The 21,201-nt window shown below is 46.8% G+C and overlaps 1 protein-coding gene across 1 annotated transcript in view; it reads right to left on the bottom strand.

Moving 5' to 3' along the window:
- Positions 1 to 16,396, bottom strand: part of GRIN3B (glutamate ionotropic receptor NMDA type subunit 3B) — a 91,101-nt gene extending 74,705 nt beyond the window's left edge. The window contains exon 1 of the mRNA XM_089673580.1: positions 15,630 to 16,396. Coding sequence (XP_089529706.1) covers positions 15,630 to 16,055 — 426 coding nt within the window. The 5' untranslated portion in view covers positions 16,056 to 16,396. The remainder of the gene's footprint in view (positions 1 to 15,629) is intronic.
- Positions 16,397 to 21,201: the final 4,805 nt, after the last annotated feature.

Genomic DNA, 21,201 nt, shown 5'->3' with positions numbered 1-21,201 from the left:
AGCATGAGGAGGCGGTACAGGGGCGCATGACAGATTACGAGCCTGGCAGCAGCAACTTGGACAGGAGGACGTTCAGTTTCTGCACCGTCTGGTGCGTGCTCGCAAACTGTTGTCTCTTGGAAACGGATTCCAAGAAAGACTGCTGACGGAATCCGTGAAGAGGAGTAGCAGGAGAAGGAGCATCTGAACGAGCGGAATATGCCAACAAGCGACAACAGGGGCCCATGACAGATTACGGGCCTGGCAGCAGCATGAGGAGTCGGTACGGGGGCCCATGGCAGATTAGGGGCCTGGCAGCAGCTATGGGAGGCCCGTAATCTGCCAGCACCCTATGACAAAAAATGGAACCCACCAGCAGTGTGAGGAGACCTGAAAGTGGCACATGGCAGAGTGTGGCGATGGAGACAGCAGCAATGGGAGGCCGTACAGGGACCCATGACACACTCTGGACCTGGCAGCAGCATGAGGAGGCGGTATAGGGGCCCATGGCAGATTAGGGGCCTGGCAGCAGCTATGGGAGGCCCGTAATCTGCCAGCACCCTATGACAAAAAATGGAATACACCAGCAGTGTGAGGAGACCTGAAAGTGGCACATGGCAGAGTGTGGCGATGGAGACAGCAGCAATGGGAGGCCGTACAGGGACCCATGAGAGACTCTGGACTTGGCAGCAGCATGAGGAGGCGGTATAGGGGCCCATGGCAGATTAGGGGCCTGGCAGCAGCTATGGGAGGCCCGTAATCTGCCAGCACCCTATGACAAAAAATGGAACACACCAGCAGTGTGAGGAGACCTGAAAGTGGCACATGTTTGGGGCATGATTCATGGCGGATTTAGTCAGTTGTGTCAGGAACTGGTGGTTTGAAATCCAGACTAATCCACGCCTGATTCATTTTCACAAACGTCAGTCTCTCCACACTTTGGGTGGACAGTCGTGTCCTCCGCGGAGTTGCAATACCTCCTGCCGCACTAAACACGCGCTCCGATGCCACGCTACTGGCCGGGCATGACAGCCTTTCAAGGGCAAATTCAGCTAGTTGGGGCCAAAGGTCAAGTTTCGTTGCCCAGTAGTCAAGGGGATTGTCTACCTCGGTTGGCAGGGTGCTGTCCAAGTAGGCCTAAGCCTGTTGTTTGAGGTCCTGCTCCAGGTCCACCTGATGCTGCTGCTGCTGCTGCTGCTGCGGCTGGTTAGTAGTTTCCTCACTGCGCTGGTGAAGAAAGCTACTCATCATCGACTGCAGACTGAGGCAGCCGCTGCTGGTGGAGCTGCCACTGCTCCTACCACCCCACCCCTCCCCTGCTGCCATGGCAGCGGAACGCGAGCGCACAGGGCCCACAGTGTCTGAGGATGGACGTTGGCGCAGACAGGCAGAGACCAGCTGACTACATAGGTGGTTTTTATAGTACGTTATTTTGGCCTCCCTCTCAGCAGGTGTGAAAAAGGCCACCATTTTGGAACGGTAGCGAGGGTCCAACAAGGTGGACAGCCAAAAGTCATCCCTCTGTCTGATGGTTATTATTCGGCTGTCGCTACGCAAGCAACCGAGCATGCTATGGGCCATTTGTGCCAAGGAATGCGAGGGACTCCCTGCCTCCATCTCCACAGCATACTGCCACGGTGCGTCTGGGTCCTCTGTCTCCTCCTCCTCCTCCTCCTCTACCAGATGCTCCTGCTCCTCCACTCCTGTCCGCTGAGTGGAAAAACCACCCATTTCACTCAATAATTCCTGAGCACCAATGTCCTCCTCTACCTCCTCCTCTTCTTCCTGTCCTGCCCCCACAGGGGTCATGTGGCGTTGAGATCTGTGCGCCACGTCTACCGCACCCTGACCAGCCATTGTTAACAGCATTTGTTCCAGGACGTGCAACAGAGGAATGACGTCGTTCATCCCATAGTCCTGCCGACTCACGAATAGCGTGGCCTCCTCAAAGGGCCTGAGCAAGCGCAGGTGTCACGCATGAGCTGCCAATGGCTGACATCTAAGTTACACAGGGAATACCTTTATCCGCTTTTAACATCAGGAAATCTGTGATGGCCTTTTGCTGTTCGTAAAGGCGGTCTAACATATGTAGGGTTGAATTCCACCTTGTTGCAACGTCACAGCATGAGGAGTCGGTATAGGGGCCCATGGCAGATTAGGGGCCTGGCAGCAGCTATGGGAGGCCCGTAATCTGCCAGCACCCTATGTCAAAAAATTCTACACACCAGCAGTGTGTGAGGAGACCTGAAAGTGGCACATGGCAGAGTGTGGCGATGGAGACAGCAGCAATGGGAGGCCGTACAGGGACCCATGACAGACTCTGGACCTGGCAGCAGCATGAGGAGGCGGTATATAGGGGCCTATGGCAGATTAGGGGCCTGGCAGCAGCTATAGGAGGCCCATAATCTGCCAGCACCCTATGTCAAAAAAATTCTACACACCAGCAGTGTGAGGAGACCTGAAAGTGGCACATGGCATGAGAGACTCTGGACCTGGCAGCAGCATGAGGAAGCGGTATATAGGGGCCTATGGCAGATTAGGGGCCTGGCAGCAGCTATAGGAGGCCCATAATCTGCCAGCACCCTATGTCAAAAAATTCAACACACCAGCAATGTGAGGAGACCTGAAAGTGGCACATGGCAGAGTGTGGCGATGGAGACAGCAGCAATGGGAGGCCGTACAGGGACCCATGACAGACTCTGGACCTGGCAGCAGCATGAGGAGGCGGTATATAGGGGCCTATGGCAGATTAGGGGCCTGGCAGCAGCTATGGGAGGCCCTTAATCTGCCAGCACCCTATGTCAAAAAATTCTACACACCAGCAGTGTGAGGAGACCTGAAAGTGGCACATGGCATGAGAGACTCTGGACCTGGCAGCAGCATGAGGAAGCGGTATATAGGGGCCTATGGCAGATTAGGGGCCTGGCAGCAGCAATGGGAGGCCCATAATCTGCCAGCACCCTATGTCAAAAAATTCTACACACCAGCAGTGTGTGAGGAGACCTGAAAGTGGCACATGGCAGAGTGTGGCGATGGAGACAGCAGCAATGGGAGGCCGTACAGGGACCCATGACAGACTCTGGACCTGGCAGCAGCATGAGGAGGCGGTATATAGGGGCCCATGGCAGATTAGGGGCCTGGCAGCAGCTATGGGAGGCCCTTAATCTGCCAGCACCCTATGTCAAAAAAATTCTACACACCAGCAGTGTGAGGAGACCTGAAAGTGGCACATGGCATGAGAGACTCTGGACCTGGCAGCAGCATGAGGAAGCGGTATATAGGGGCCTATGGCAGATTAGGGGCCTGGCAGCAGCTATAGGAGGCCCATAATCTGCCAGCACCCTATGTCAAAAAATTCAACACACCAGCAGTGTGAGGAGACCTGAAAGTGGCACATGGCAGAGTGTGGCGATGGAGACAGCAGCAATGGGAGGCCGTACAGGGACCCATGACAGACTCTGGACCTGGCAGCAGCATGAGGAGGCGGTATATAGGGGCCTATGGCAGATTAGGGGCCTGGCAGCAGCTATGGGAGGCCCTTAATCTGCCAGCACCCTATGTCAAAAAAATTCTACACACCAGCAGTGTGAGGAGACCTGAAAGTGGCACATGGCATGAGAGACTCTGGACCTGGCAGCAGCATGAGGAAGCGGTATATAGGGGCCTATGGCAGATTAGGGGCCTGGCAGCAGCTATAGGAGGCCCATAATCTGCCAGCACCCTATGTCAAAAAAATTCTACACACCAGCAGTGTGAGGAGACCTGAAAGTGGCACATGGCATGAGAGACTCTGGACCTGGCAGCAGAATGAGGAAGCGGTATATAGGGGCCTATGGCAGATTAGGGGCCTGGCAGCAGCTATGGCAGGCCCTTAATCTGCCAGCACCCTATGTCAAAAAATTCTACACACCAGCAGTGTGAGGAGACCTGAAAGTGGCACATGGCATGAGAGACTCTGGACCTGGCAGCAGCATGAGGAAGCGGTATATAGGGGCCTATGGCAGATTAGGGGCCTGGCAGCAGCAATGGGAGGCCCATAATCTGCCAGCACCCTATGTCAAAAAATTCTACACACCAGCAGTGTGTGAGGAGACCTGAAAGTGGCACATGGCAGAGTGTGGCGATGGAGACAGCAGCAATGGGAGGCCGTACAGGGACCCATGACAGACTCTGGACCTGGCAGCAGCATGAGGAGGCGGTATATAGGGGCCCATGGCAGATTAGGGGCCTGGCAGCAGCTATGGGAGGCCCTTAATCTGCCAGCACCCTATGTCAAAAAATTCTACACACCAGCAGTGTGTGAGGAGACCTGAAAGTGGCACATGGCAGAGTGTGGCGATGGAGACAGCAGCAATGGGAGGCCGTACAGGGACCCATGACAGACTCTGGACCTGGCAGCAGCATGAGGAGGCGGTATATAGGGGCCCATGGCAGATTAGGGGCCTGGCAGCAGCTATGGGAGGCCCTTAATCTGCCAGCACCCTATGTCAAAAAAATTCTACACACCAGCAGTGTGAGGAGACCTGAAAGTGGCACATGGCATGAGAGACTCTGGACCTGGCAGCAGCATGAGGAAGCGGTATATAGGGGCCTATGGCAGATTAGGGGCCTGGCAGCAGCAATGGGAGGCCCATAATCTGCCAGCACCCTATGTCAAAAAATTCTACACACCAGCAGTGTGTGAGGAGACCTGAAAGTGGCACATGGCAGAGTGTGGCGATGGAGACAGCAGCAATGGGAGGCCGTACAGGGACCCATGACAGACTCTGGACCTGGCAGCAGCATGAGGAAGCGGTATATAGGGGCCTATGGCAGATTAGGGGCCTGGCAGCAGCTATAGGAGGCCCATAATCTGCCAGCACCCTATGTAAAAAAATTCAACACACCAGCAGTGTGAGGAGACCTGAAAGTGGCACATGGCATGAGACACTGTGGACCTGGCAGCAGCATGAGGAGGCGGTATATAGGGGCCCATGGCAGATTAGGGGCCTGGCAGCAGCTATGGGAGGCCCATAATCTGCCAGCACCCTATGTCAAAAAATTCAACACACCAGCAGTGTGAGGAGACCTGAAAGTGGCACATGGCATGAGAGACTCTGGACCTGGCAGCAGCATGAGGAAGCGGTATATAGGGGCCTATGGCAGATTAGGGGCCTGGCAGCAGCTATAGGAGGCCCATAATCTGCCAGCACCCTATGTCAAAAAATTCTACACACCAGCAGTGTGTGAGGAGACCTCAAAGTGGCACATGTTTGAGGCATGATTCATGGCGGATTTAGTCAGTTGTGTCAGGAACTGGTGGTTTGAAATCCAGACTAATCCACGCCTGATTCATTTTCACAAACGTGAGTCTCTCCACACTTTGGGTGGACAGTCGTGTCCTCCGCGGAGTTACAATACCTCCTGCCGCACTAAACACGCGCTCCGATGCCACGCTACTGGCTGGGCATGACAGCCTTTCAAGGGCAAATTCAGCTAGTTGGGGCCAAAGGTCAAGTTTCGTTGCCCAGTAGTCAAGGGGATTGTCTACCTCGGTTGGCAGGGTGCTGTCCAAGTAGGCCCAAGCCTGTTGTTTGAGGTCCTGCTCCAGGTCCACCTGATGCTGCTGCTGCTGCTGCTGCGGCTGGTTAGTAGTTTCCTCACTGCGCTGGTGAAGAAAGCTACTCATCATCGACTGCAGACTGAGGCAGCTGCTGCTGGTGGAGCTGCCACTGCTCCTACCACCCCACCCCTCCCCTGCTGCCATGGCAGCGGAACGCGAGCGCACAGGGCCCACAGTGTCTGAGGATGGACGTTGGCGCACAAAGGCAGAGACCAACTGACTACATAGGTGGTTTTTATAGTACGTTATTTTGGCCTCCCTCTCAGCAGGTGTGAAAAAGGCCACCATTTTGGAACGGTAGCGAGGGTCCAACAAGGTGGACAGCCAAAAGTCATCCCTCTGTCTGATGGTTATTATTCGGCTGTCGCTACGCAAGCAACCGAGCATGCTATGGGCCATTTGTGCCAAGGAATGCGAGGGACTCCCTGCCTCCATCTCCACAGCATACTGCCACGGTGCGTCTGGGTCCTCTGTCTCCTCCTCCTCCTCCTCTACCAGATGCTCCTGCTCCTCCACTCCTGTCCGCTGAGTGGAAAAACCACCCATTTCACTCAATAATTCCTGAGCACAAATGTCCTCCTCTACCTCCTCCTCTTCTTCCTGTCCTGCCCCCACAGGGGTCATGTGGCGTTGAGATCTGTGCGCCACGTCTACCGCACCCTGACCAGCCATTGTTAACAGCATTTGTTCAAGGACGTGCAACAGAGGAATGACGTCGTTCATCCCATAGTCCTGCCGACTCACGAATAGCGTGGCCTCCTCAAAGGGCCTGAGCAAGCGGCAGGTGTCACGCATGAGCTGCCAATGGCTGACATCGAAGTTACACAGGGGAGTACCTTTATCCGCTTGTAACATCAGGAAATCGGTGATGGCCTTTCGCTGTTCGTAAAGGCGGTCTAACATGTGTAGGGTTGAATTCCACCTTGTTGCAACGTCGCAGATCAGGCGATGCTGTGGAATTCCGTTCTGCCGCTGCAGCTCAAGGAGGGTGTGCTTTGCGGTGTAGGAATGGCTGAAATGCATGCAAAGTTTACGTGACATTTTAAGGATGTCTTGCAGTGGGATGGTGGATTTTAAGAACCGCTTGACAACCAGATTGAACACGTGAGCCATGCATGGCGCATGGCACAACCTTCCTTGACGCAGAGCAGACACCATGTTCTTTCCGTTGTCGGTCAACATGGTTCCGATTTTCAGTTTGCGCGGAGACAGCCATCTGTCGATTTCTCTGTTCATTACACTCAGAAGTTCCTCCCCTGTGTGACTACGTTCGCCAAGGCATACCAGGTGCAGAACAGCGTGACACCGTTGCGCCCTGCACATGTGATATGCCGGTCGGGTAATGGGACTTGGCACGGGGGTGGCGGCTGAGGACACGGCGGAAGAAGAGGTGGTAGAGGCGGACATCTTTGCCGGACCAAGGACGTGCAAACGTGGAGGCAAAAGCGGCGTGACCTGTCCAAGTTGCTGGTGCGGCTGTGACGGCACCACGTTCACCCAGTGGGCCGTAAATGACATGTACTGTCCCTGACCGTAGTTACAGCTCCACACGTCGGCGCTGCCGTGCACTTTGGCAGAGACCGACATGCTCAAAGACTGGCCCACCATGTCTTCTACATGTGAATGCAGGGCTGGCACTGCCTTTTTGGCGAAGAAATGACGGCTTGGCACTCTCCACCGCGGCGCGGCACAAGCCATCATTTCTCTGAAAGGTGCTGAGTCCACCACTTGGAAAGGGAGGGACTGCAGCACCAGCAACTTGGACAGGAGGACGTTCAGCTTTTGCACCGTCGGGTGCGTGCTCGCAAACTGTTGTCTCTTGGAAACGGATTCCAAGAAAGACTGCTGACGGAATCCGTGAAGAGGAGTAGCAGGAGAAGGAGCATCTGAACGAGCGGAAGATGCCAACGAGCGACAACTCCCCTCAGCAGAGGTGTTGGAGCCTTGACTGGCTGATGGAGGGCGATTGACGTCGGGTGACGGAGCAAGTAACGGAGCGGGTGATGGAGCGGGGGCTGGGGCGGGCAGAACCGCCGTATCTTTATCACTGTTTTCCCAGGCCACCAAATGGCGACGCTGCATATGCTGCCGCAACGCTGTAGTCCCAACATGGGCCCCCTGGCCACGCTTGACTTTCTGGCCACATAGTCGACATACGGCTACGTTTACTTCCTCGGGCGGCTTGACGAAAAATTGCCACACCGCCGAGTAGGAAACTTTGCCCCCGATACTCCTCACTGGCTGACTGCTGCTTCCTCCGTGCACACCGGCACCACTACTGGCCGTGGTGGTAGGCTGCAGTGGAGCTGGTGCTCTACTCCGTGGACGTTTGGCTCCACTGACACTGCTGCGACCCTGCTGCTGTCTCCTGGGCAACCCACCGACTGTTTTGCTCGCTGCCAAGCTGCCACCCTCTTCTCCTGATGATGCGGAAGAAATTGCCTGATGACGACGAGGCTGCCAAGTGCGATCAACCTCCTCATCATCAAGTAGGGTCTCCGCCTCACTACTAGCCCCCTCGGCTGCGTCTGGGTCAGGAGACAGACCTGTCTCTAGACCGGCTACCGAGCCACTCTCCTCGCCACTACTTCTTCGCCTGGCTGCTGAAAAGGCGGATGTCTCCCCCCGTTCCTGACCGCCCTCTGTTAGCTCTTCCTCACTGTACAGTGGGGCTGAGCCCACAGCATGCGATACTTCGCTTGGTGAGGGAACACCAAAGGACAGGGGCAGGTAGAGGACACGTGATTTCAGTGGGCTTGGTCCCGGGCCATGCCAACTAACGGTTGTGTCTGACGTACCCACCGACCGTTGGCTGTAGGTGTCAGAGGTGACCTGGGAAGAGGAAGACGACCGAGCCAACCAATCGACGACGGCAGGGTTGTCGGTGGAGACACGACCGCTGGATGACACCGGGAGCACTGGCCTCTGGCTGCGAATAGTGCTGCCTCGACCCCTTCCTCTGCTGCCACGTCTGCTCGCTCCTAAAACATTGCCTCCTCTGCCACTCCTCTGCATGTTGTCTGACATACTCTTTAATTAAACGATTATGTGTCCCTGAGTAACAATTCTGTGTCCCTGAGTAACAATTCTGTGTCTGTGCGAGTAACAATTCTGTGGCCCTAAGTAACAGTTCTGTGGCCCTCAGTAACAATTCTGTGTCCCTGATTAACGTTTCTGTGGCCCCAAGTAACAGTTCTGTGGCCCTCAGTAACAATTCTGTGTCTGTGCGAGTAACAATTCTGTGTCTGTGCGAGTAACAATTCTGTGGCCCTAAGTAAAGTTTCTGTGGCCCTAAGTAACAATTCTCTGGCACTCAGTAACAATTCTGTCTGTCCCTGAGTAACAATTCTCTGGCACTCAGTAACAATTCTGTCTGTCCCTGAGTAAAAATTCTGTGGCCCTAAGTAAAGTTTCTGGGGCCCTGAGTAACAATTATCTGGCACTCCGTAACAATTCTGTCTGTCCCTGAGTAACAATTCTCTGGCACTCAGTAACAATTCTGTCTGTCCCTGAGTAAAAATTCTCTGGCCCTAAGTAAAGTTTCTGTGGCCCTGAGTAACAATTCTCTGGCACTCGGTAACAATTCTGTCTGTCCCTGAGTAACAATTCTCTGGCACTCAGTAACAATTCTGTCTGTCCCTGAGTAAAAATTCTGTGGCCCTAATTAAAGTTTCTGTGGCCCTAAGTAACAATTCTCTGGCACTCAGTAACAATTCTGTCTGTCCCTGAGTAACAATTCTCTGGCACTCGGTAACAATTCTGTCTGTCCCTGAGTAACAATTCTCTGGCACTCAGTAACAATTCTGTCTGTCCCTGAGTAAAAATTCTGTGGCCCTAATTAAAGTTTCTGTGGCCCTAAGTAACAATTCTCTGGCACTCAGTAACAATTCTGTCTGTCCCTGAGTAACAATTCTCTGGCACTCCGTAACAATTCTGTCTGTCCCTGAGTAACAATTCTCTGGCACTCAGTAACAATTCTGTCTGTCCCTGAGTAAAAATTCTGTGGCCCTAATTAAAGTTTCTGTGGCCCTAAGTAACAATTCTCTGGCACTCAGTAACAATTCTGTCTGTCCCTGAGTAACAATTCTCTGGCACTCGGTAACAATTCTGTCTGTCCCTGAGTAACAATTCTCTGGCACTCAGTAACAATTCTGTCTGTCCCTGAGTAAAAATTCTGTGGCCCTAATTAAAGTTTCTGTGGCCCTAAGTAACAATTCTCTGGCACTCAGTAACAATTCTGTCTGTCCCTGAGTAACAATTCTCTGGCACTCCGTAACAATTCTGTCTGTCCCTGAGTAACAATTCTCTGGCACTCAGTAACAATTCTGTCTGTCCCTGAGTAAAAATTCTGTGGCCCTAATTAAAGTTTCTGTGGCCCTAAGTAACAATTCTCTGGCACTCAGTAACAATTCTGTCTGTCCCTGAGTAACAATTCTCTGGCACTCAGTAACAATTCTGTCTGTCCCTGAGTAAAAATTCTGTGGCCCTAAGTAAAGTTTCTGGGGCCCTGAGTAACAATTATCTGGCACTCAGTAACAATTCTGTCTGTCCCTGAGTAACAATTCTCTGGCACTCAGTAACAATTCTGTCTGTCCCTGAGTAACAATTCTCTGGCACTCAGTAACAATTCTGTTTGTCCCTGAGTAAAAATTCTGTGGCCCTAAGTAAAGTTTCTGTGGCCCTGAGTAACAATTCTCTGGCACTCCGTAACAATTCTGTCTGTCCCTGAGTAACAATTCTCTGGCACTCAGTAACAATTCTGTCTGTCCCTGAGTAAAAATTCTGTGGCCCTAATTAAAGTTTCTGTGGCCCTAAGTAACAATTCTCTGGCACTCAGTAACAATTCTGTCTGTCCCTGAGTAACAATTCTCTGGCACTCGGTAACAATTCTGTCTGTCCCTGAGTAACAATTCTCTGGCACTCAGTAACAATTCTGTCTGTCCCTGAGTAAAAATTCTGTGGCCCTAATTAAAGTTTCTGTGGCCCTAAGTAACAATTCTCTGGCACTCAGTAACAATTCTGTCTGTCCCTGAGTAACAATTCTCTGGCACTCAGTAACAATTCTGTCTGTCCCTGAGTAAAAATTCTGTGGCCCTAATTAAAGTTTCTGTGGCCCTAAGTAACAATTCTCTGGCACTCAGTAACAATTCTGTCTGTCCCTGAGTAACAATTCTCTGGCACTCGGTAACAATTCTGTCTGTCCCTGAGTAACAATTCTCTGGCACTCAGTAACAATTCTGTCTGTCCCTGAGTAAAAATTCTGTGGCCCTAATTAAAGTTTCTGTGGCCCTAAGTAACAATTCTCTGGCACTCAGTAACAATTCTGTCTGTCCCTGAGTAACAATTCTCTGGCACTCGGTAACAATTCTGTCTGTCCCTGAGTAACAATTCTCTGGCACTCAGTAACAATTCTGTCTGTCCCTGAGTAAAAATTCTGTGGCCCTAATTAAAGTTTCTGTGGCCCTAAGTAACAATTCTCTGGCACTCAGTAACAATTCTGTCTGTCCCTGAGTAACAATTCTCTGGCACTCCGTAACAATTCTGTCTGTCCCTGAGTAACAATTCTCTGGCACTCCGTAACAATTCTGTCTGTCCCTGAGTATGAATTCTGTGGCCCTAACTAGCGTTTCTTTGTCCCTAAGTAACAGTTCTGTGGCCCTCAGTAACAGTTCTGTGTCTGTGCGAGTAACAATTCTGTGTCTGTGCGAGTAACAATTCTGTGGCCCTAAGTAACAGTTCTGTGGCCTTCAGTAACAATTCTGTGTCTGTGCGAGTAACAATTCTGTGTCTGTGCGAGTAACAATTCTGTGGCCCTAAGTAAAGTTTCTGTGGCCCTAAGTAACAATTCTCTGGCACTCAGTAACAATTCTGTCTGTCCCTGAGTAACAATTCTCTGGCACTCAGTAACAATTCTGTCTGTCCCTGAGTAAAAATTCTGTGGCCCTAAGTAAAGTTTCTGTGGCCCTGAGTAACAATTCTCTGGCACTCAGTAACAATTCTGTCTGTCCCTGAGTAACAATTCTCTGGCACTCAGTAACAATTCTGTCTGTCCCTGAGTAAAAATTCTGTGGCCCTAATTAAAGTTTCTGTGGCCCTAAGTAACAATTCTCTGGCACTCAGTAACAATTCTGTCTGTCCCTGAGTAACAATTCTCTGGCACTCAGTAACAATTCTGTCTGTCCCTGAGTAACAATTCTGTGGCCCTAATAACGTTTCTGTGGCCCTAAGTAACAATTCTCTGGCACTGAGTAACAATTCTGTCTGTCCCTGATTATGAATTCTGTGGCCCTAACTAGCGTTTCTTTGTCCCTAAATAACGATTCTGTGGCCCTCATTAACAAGTCTGTGTCCCTGAGTAATGGTTCTCTGTCCCTAAGTAACTTTTCTCTGTCCCCAATTATCGTTTCTGTGGCCCTAACTCTGTCCCTGTCCCTAGTACAGAGCGGTCTGCCTCTGTTCAATAACTGCAGGCAAATGAAGAATTCCAAAATGGCCGCTATTTATAGCTCGACCATTACACAGTGCTGGCTGGCTGGCTGCTGATAGGCTGATGCGATCACATGTAGTTGAGGAATGCATTATGGGTCAGCGCGCCTTGTCTGCGCGCCTTCCCAGACATCCCCGCTCCGTCGCCGCACATGTCAGCCGCCATTTTCTGAAAAATTTCGATTCGCGCTATAAATTCCGAATTAGGCTATTTTTCGGATTCGGCACGAATCGAAATTTTTCCGATATTCGACTCGAATTCCACTTCGGATACTTCGATTCGCTCATCTCTAGTCATCATATAACTGGCATGGCAGTGATCAGGGACACTGACTGGTGACAGTACGAAAAAAAAAATTGATAATTTTTTTACTTTATTTATTATTTTTAATTTTTTATTAAATTTTTTTCTCTTTTTTTAAGATTTTTTTTTCAGATTTCACTATGACCAAAGTAGTATAATGTTACCATAGTAACATTGTACTACTTTGGAGAAGTGATCAGTATTTATTTATTTTTTTTACACAATTTGCTTACAGCAAAGAATTACTTTGCTATAAGCAAGCATTTACCTGAATGACCGATTCATTCAGGGGTTTTTTTTTGTGCTTAGCTGTGATTTGGCCACGGCTAAGCACATGACACAGCTGGGCTGTGATTGGCTCAGCTTGTGCATGTGATCGCTGTGACCATTCACAGCTAGACACACTTGTATACAATGGATGGCATGAAAGGAAGCTATCCATTGTATACAACTGTCATGTGACCTGCTGTGATTGGTCACAGCAGGTCACATGGTACTGAAACGGGGCCGGTACACAGATCTGTCATCGGCCATGTCCGAGGTACATGGCCGGTGACAGATTGCGCCGCAGAGCGGCCCTGCAGGCAGGCGCACTGTGCATGCATGAAAGGATGCCATATGGTGTCCACCCGGAGGGACGAGGTGTTTTGCCGGTCACCTTTGTGCTATTGGCCGGGCGGGAACCGGTTAAAGGGTAACTCCACCTTCGTGGGAAAAAAATTTGCACATGAAAAAGATTATAGTGTATACAATTGTGACACAAGTCATGTTGAATGTTAATTGAATGTTATTAAAAATTATCTTTCCTTTTCAATCTGCAAAATGCAATGCAATTTGGCTACCTGGAGGCATTCTCTACACAGATGGTGTAGAGAACGCCCCCCAGAAATGTAATTTCCTCTTTGTATGATTGGCTTACTGATTTTCCCAGAAGTCTGTTCTAAGATACAAATCACATTTTGAGCATCCCCTGCAACAAAATTGTAATTTTTGGTGAGATACCCCCAAAGAGAAATCACGTCTAAAGGAATGTAGACCCTGCCAATTTCCTCATTAGAACAGAGGTGAACTTGGCAGTGATAATAGCATTGTTTCAGATAATAGTACAAAAAATTTCAGACAGGAATAATGGGTATCTTTTACTCACTTTAAAAAAATAAATAAATAACAGATCTAACACATTAAATGATATGTTCAAAAAAGGAGGACCAACACTGTAAGAGAGGTTGATTGTTAGGGTTTACAAAAACTTTAATCGAAACCTAATACGGAGCTGCAGTTATAACAAGCACAGAGTTGATGATGTCACAAATTGGCCTAGGGCAGCCAAGTAATCCCAATGTGGTCAGTAGAAAATTGCCTTCTTATGTTGGTGGTCAGTGTAAGTGGGAGATCAATTCTCCATTGCTCACTGTTCAAGCAACCTGCTTGAGGTTGCTAAGGATTCCTTGAGCAGTGAGAAATGGAGAATTGATCTCTCACCTACACTGATCACCAATGCAAGAAGGCAATTTTCCACTGACCACAATGTAAGGATTTACATCTACAGTGGCCACAAATTTTAGGGCACATCAAAATTTTCAAAAATGTTGTGCTTTCTTTTATTTTTATAATTATTAATATTATTACTGAAAATATTTTTGCCATAGGTAGTAGGTGGATGTTGATACGAGATTTGCCCTTGGTGTCAAATATATCAGATATGCCACATTATTTAATATTTTATTTAAAATTGTGTGCAATTTATTAATCATGCTAATGTACCATGAGCTGAAGGTGAAAATATTTGTTAGCAGGGGTTTCCCGAAGTCTTAAAATTATTTTAAGCAGTAAAGGGGTTGGGAAAATCTGGCCTAGAGGGTTTGAGTGATTTGAGTTTTTTGATTGATCTGCCTGATTGCAGCACAGAGATGGGCATATCTTCTAAAAATTAGGAGAGGTCTCTCTGCTTTTGCATTTGTTAAATCAGCATGAAATTACATTTTTGTTCTAGGGATTAGATGCACTTTCAAGTAAAACTTTTTTTATCTTGACCAATGAGTGGATAACAACATAGGCACAAGTCTCGTCAATCTTTTTTGCAGCATATTATTGCCCTAATTTATTTTATTTATTTATTTCAGGTACTTATATAGTGCTGTCACAGTATGCAACACTTTACATATATATTGTACATTCATATCACTCATCCTAATAATGTGTGTTATTGTGTGCTTTCTCCTGATCCCACATCTGCCTAGGCAAGTGTATTTGGTGAGTTTGTATTGTGGGACACTATTGCTTTATGGTTAAAAAAAAAGCATCAAAATGTAAAACAAAAAATCAATAAATGGATAAAGAAAAGCTTAAGTTTATTGTGAGATGCTCCTAGATGGATACCTTTTTATGTTTGTCATTTTGTCAATATTTCAAATGACAAGTGATGAAGCGCCAATGATTGGTATGTTTTTGTTCTTACTCAGGACTGCGAGGAAACATTAACGCTAATGAGCTATGCATACTTGTGTTTTCCTTCTTCTCGCTCAGTCCTCATTTTTCTTACAAGCAAACCCAAATATCATTATAACTAATTAGATAGCAGTCCAGCAGGCTTTGCTGATTAGCATTTGCTTGCCCCTCCCAAATACACACAACTGATAGATCAGGATTTGTTAGACTAAGACATGTTTTATATAACATACATAGTAACAAACACAGTATACAGACCTGTATATATATATATATATATTGATTTGGGAACAATGATAATAAACTAGGAATCAGATGTATGTGGGGTTTTAACAATTATAGACTAAAAAAAAAATCTGCTAAATAGGTTGACCTTTACTTGATTACTGCAAGGAAACTATGGCAGTCATTACTGTCTATGATTGGCTGAAGGATGGTAAACTGAGTGCCCAATAAACATCAGACAAAACAGACAAGAGACCAAAGATAAATGACATTGGAGAAGGAGTTTGAGCTCTAAGCTGCGAAACGAGGGTTAAGCAAATGTGAGTAATAAGTGCAGGCAGTATAGAATATCCATAGAATACTTAATGCTTTGATGATGCTGGTCTACAGTTAAGTTGTAAAGCGACATATTTTATAAGTATATAGTGAAATGTACGATCATGTAAGAGTATCAGAGAAATGATGAATGGACTGAGATTTTGTTATATTTTCATGTATTTTATGAGGTTATTTTTTTTAGATGACGTTAATGTCTTTTTCAGGCTTTTTCTAATACTTCAAAACTAATTGGTTTTGATGAATTACCTTAGAGGTTAGTGGAACAATTTGCTCCTGCTCCAGAATACTGAGAAATGGGATCTCCAAAAAACTGGACAAGAATTCCAATTGTAGTAGCTCCTCCTGTGACTGAGGAAATGCCAGTACTGCAGCCACCCCTTGTGCCACCAATACCTGGCACAACCATCTTGCCAGCGAGGCAGGGTCCCTTTCTTTGGGGGCTCCGGAAACCACCTCCAGACTCAGGTTGTAGGGAAGCAAACTGCTGCGGCTAATCCGGGAAAGAACGTTCTGGATTCTTGTTTGAGAGTGTCCAGCCAGGGGTAAGAGGGCACCGAGACGAACTGTGTGCCCAATACGGGCAAGAATACGACATGGCTGTGGGTGGCCATAACAAGGTACCAAGCTGCAGAACACACCAAGGTATAAACAAAACCAGTGTAGAATATCCATAAGGCAAAGCCAAAAAGGGAGAGGGGGTTGACACAAGGTAGTGAAGCGTGTGACAGTGGCAGAATAGTGGAAGATAAGTAAGACGGGACAGTGGAAGGTAGGACAGAGAATGAAAGAAACAGATGAGAAAGAGAGGAAGGGTAAAGTGCATGAGAGGGGGGGTCAATGGAGATGAATAAGAAAATAACAGCCACATCAATGGGTAAGATGAAAAAATGTGTGAAGAACAAAGCAGTGCAGGGTGTCTAAATCAAAAGATGGAAACGAAAGACAGGAATAGAAGGAAAGCAGTGTCTCCAGGATGATCCAGACTGGATGCTGAGTTGAGATCTGCTCTGCCACTGTTTGCTGGAGTCTGGTAATACTGACAGAACAGAGCGAGAGAGGGGAGGGAGAGAGACCAGGAGGGAGAGAGGGACCAGAGGAGAGGTCAAAAATATTGATGAACAGGAGAAGGAAAGCAGGCAGAAGACAGCAAGATAAGGAATGCTAAGGGGTGACTGTAAATCAGAAGAGGAATACAAGAAACACACAGAATAATCATCAGTCATGGCAAATCAGTGAAATTCAAGTGACAATAGCAAGGCAAACAAGGGAATGTCAAACAATATGCTGAAGGAAGATGGGGGTTTAATATAAAGGGTACAAAAAAGGCATTAAGTGCACAGCAAGGTGGGCAGGTTGTAAAGTTAAGACTTAATTAACACAATTTCTGATGATAGTCTAGGTCAGTCAACAGAAATATGGGCCCCTTGACTCTGTCAGCTATTGGAGACTGTCTGGGACAGTGAGCACAAGGCAAGGGCATACAGAGAGACGGGACTAATAAGCGTTATTAGCGTGTCCATTAGTCGAGCACTTATGATTTCTCATTCAGCATAACTGAAACCACGGCTTTTGCATCAGTCATCTTAAACAGCAAGACGATATAAAAGACGAGGAGTAAAATAAGGACAAATATTCAGAGAATCCAAACCAGCACCAAATATTTCAACAGAATGAACAAAGTGGTGAGAACGCAAGGCATTCAGGATGCAGGCTGCAGTGATGTCTTGGACAACTAATGTCCTGTGTGATACTACTGGTTGCAATTATTTAACACTTTAAATCAGATCAGGTTCCCCATTTCAGTTGGGTGGCTGCAGGAGTTACAGTGTACCCTGGTATAATAAAAGGGCTATCTGGGGTCATCAAATGTTTGTCTGTTGCTCTGTGCTGGACTGTATTTGGACTGAATCCAGATAAAAGCAGTAGTACAGGAGGAATGCTGCCAATTTGTGATGGAAGAGATGATGCTGTGCCAAAGGGAAAGAGAGGATGGAGTGAGACTCCTTGGATAGAAAGGTAAAATTATAGTGCTGAAGGGGAAGTCATATATAAGAAAAAGCAAGTCACTGAGATTAAATGAGCACAGAAGATTGATGGAAATGAGAGAAAGGCTCAGACTGCATACAGCAGAATGTGCAACAGGAGGGTGATGGCAACTCTATGCTGGAGATAAATGTTACAGTTTACTGCAGCAGTGACCAGGCTGTATATAGCAGACATGTTTCTGGTCATTTTCAGGCAGTGAACAGTAATGTTAAAGGAATTACCTAAATCTTTTTTTCTAAAAATAGGTGTTTCTAATTTTCTTTCTATATTTATAGAAAATAACTGATCTGCGGCCATTTTAAGATACCCAATAATGCAAATATAAATCTGAATTTTGACATCCCCACTTTGTAATTTAGATTAGATTCAGGATCAAAGATAGTTGTTTGGGAACTAACATATTTATCAGCAGACAGCAAGGAAGACATGGTAAATATGTAGGAATGAGACTTGCATTTGTCTCGCAAAGTGACAGAATGCTACTTACTGACTAATAAGAACCCAGTGCTAGTATGAGGGCATTTGTATGCAGAGAGAGAGTCGTTCTCCTGCTCGTGTAGTTGTCACAGACTGAGGAAGCCCCTTTGCTGCGTATGTGACCAACACCCTAATGAAACCTTCTCTGTTTATTTGTGTCATTTTGAGTGAAGCATTTTTTGCTATTGGGTTTCAGGAAAAGCAGGCATCAGACATATATTGTGGATGTGCCAGTGATCATTGATAACACAGCGGATTTATTAAAGCACAACATATAAATATAACTCACGGATCTTACGACTCAGCTTGAAAAACCAATTTACATACAAATATAAATACAATGATAAAATCAGATTGGTTTACTTGGGAATAAAAATTGCTTTGACAATATCTAGATTATGTCTAGTGTATAATCTACAGAAAGTAAAAAAATAATGCGTTAGCATCCGGCCATTTAAGGAAAAGTGAATTGAGCATGTGTAGGAATATGTGCTTGAGAAATAACTCTTAGGAGTTGGGAATTTGAGCACCAACAGTAAAATTTGCAACAATCAATTTGAGAGTGCTATTCTCCCCCTAAGTAGCCTGTGCTGCACCTACAAGCCATTGATTAAGTGGAACTCCACACCATGGTACTTTCTGAACAGCAACCACTTTAAGCAGAAAGCCTAAACGTAATCTTGGTAAATTCCAACCATGTAGTGCTCTATCCCTTTAATCGCTTAATACAAAAAAGGCAAAAATAAACCTTAAGTGATTGATATGTTTATCTGTAGATACTATATAAGTCTATGATAGTGTAAGCTCCAAGGAGCAGGGCCCTCCTAACCCTCTTGTATTGAACTGTATTGTTGCGGTATTGTCTCCCGTTATATTGTAAAGCGCAGAGCAAACTGTTGGCGCTATATAAATCCTGTATAATAATAATAATAGTGTGTATAGTCCACTTTCACATATTTGGTGCTGTGCAAACAAAATAAAAAGTGCTGTCCCTCCTTTGAGCGAAAAACTTATTCACCTTGTGATTAGACCTACAAATCAATATAAGTCATGTGTGCTGTGTTAATCAGTGGTATTATTCCAAACCAACTCTTCCATCCGGACTCTCCTTGATGACTCCAGAGATGTGAAAAATGTGCTCAAAACATAAAAAAGATATATTTCATAGTGCAACACCGTATCACTACTATTTACTGTGAATAACTTCAATAAATACACTGTCATAAATGTTGTTAAAACTGTGCTTATTCAACCACATTATCCTCTGTTATAGATAGTGCAGATTCTCAAACAACACCTACAAACGTGCTCAATACCCCGTCACCACTAGGTGTAATGAATAGACAAATAAATAAATAACAAGTCGTATAGTGAGCGCTCAGAAAAATGTAGCAGCTATTGCACTAAAGGTGACCATAATACCTCCATAGTAACATCGAAATTCAAAGAAGTGCAGCGCTTAAGATAAGTTCCAACAATAAATATACAAAAGTTCAACGAATAGTAATAGATCCTTATAAGGCAGATATCTCAGTACTTCGAATGCTGGTATAAACAGCCGACCAAAATAGCAGAAATGCGCACTCACCGGAAGCGCATATTAACAGCGCATGTAGTAATAAATGATAGATGGTGGGCTGCCTCTCTGATCATCAAGCCTTGGAGAGTAGTGAGAATCTGCCTGGTCCAGAGGTCCCCCTTAGGATGGACAGGTATTCTGCTTTGGAAAGGGCTCCCCTCTCTGGATACTGGATATCACAGGGATTTCCTGCAGATGTAATAGCTCGCATAGGAGCTCAAAGAACAGGTGCCCAATGATGTAGTATTTCAGAAAAATTTATTTGAAGCATAAAACAAATATAGGGCAGTATGCATCATATATCAGTTACAAAACAATTTTTTGCAATACTGACCCCTTTAAAGATGGCTCCAGCGGCATAAACATCACGCTCTGTACAGCTCCTCCGTCCTAAGGCCTTTCGTGCTAAAAGCACATCATCAGAGGGGAGGCTGCATACTGCCCTATGTTTGTTTTATGCTTCAAATACATTTTTCTGAAATACTACACCATTGGGCACCTGTTCCTTGATCTCCTATGCGAGCTATTACATCTGCAGGAAATCCCTGTGATATCCAGTATCCAGAGAGGGGAGCCCTTTCCAAAGCAGAATACCTGTCCATCCTAAGGGGGACCTCTGGACCAGGCAGATTCTCACTACTCTCCAAGGCTTGATGATCAGAGAGGTGTAATGAATGCTCACCTTCTCCTTAGACCCATATAATCATATGCCACAAACTCATGGTGTTCATCCAACTTGGTGTATTCACTTCCACCTTTTAGCAGCTACCTTGCTCCTCCTGTCCCTTTAAGGGACTGGTATCTTGCGTGTATCCACCCAGATAAGTATAGGCTCAAAGGGAGAAAGGATAATTCATAGTGCAACCCTGTATAAACATGAAATAATTTAGTAAAGTCAAGATTTCACACTCACATAGTAAAAGACAAAAAGACGGCTGATTCCCTTTACAAAAATGACTCTTGCAACCGCACTTCTGGTTTCTGCAGTACCAGAAGTGACGTCACTTGACTCCTTCTGACGCGTTGCATCACTGGTCACGTGACTCACTCCTTACTAAATGTAATGTTGTCTTCCCGCTCACAGTTTTGCACAGCATTTATGATGGGAGTGCTAAACGTGTCCTGTTCTTTGCCAGCTTACTGCCTCTCCCCTTGATGCCACACCGTGTACACATATAACAAGCTACACTTCTGTGATTGACAGGCCAAACTTACAGGCCACCCCTGTCCTGCAGCAGGTTCCAAACTGAGACCAAGCTGCAAGGTGAGGGACTCATAAAACACCAGTCCTCCCACCACCATCAGGGATGCCAAATCCCACCACAGTGACCCACATCCATTATCAGCTGGCTGCTATTTCTTGTGTATAGGTGTCCCAACCCAGATGGTTGTAAGTGTCTTTCAGTATGCCTAACTACAAGGGTTAATCTGTCACACTGATTCCACATGAGCTCAAGGTTCTTAACCAGGGGGTTCAATGGGTCTATCTTCCATTTACATGTTCTTGTATAGTAAGGTTACACTTTATTCTCTCCTATAATGCTTTTCTTCTCAGAAAGTAACACAGACAACTCATCCTCTTTTCTTGCAGACTTGAACAATTTGGCTGTATGATTGTTTTAGTGGTACTGTAGATTGGCTGTGCTGGTGGGATAAGACATTGACCCTTGCGGTACTCCAAAAATAAATAGAAAAATGTATCCTGCGCCACCTATG

Source organism: Staurois parvus, unplaced genomic scaffold (assembly GCF_062004578.1).
Source record: "Staurois parvus isolate SC_StPar_1 unplaced genomic scaffold, SC_StPar_1.0 ptg000141l, whole genome shotgun sequence".
NCBI classification, from domain to species: Eukaryota; Metazoa; Chordata; class Amphibia; order Anura; family Ranidae; genus Staurois; species Staurois parvus.
This window is presented reverse-complemented; position numbering and strand designations above follow the sequence as displayed.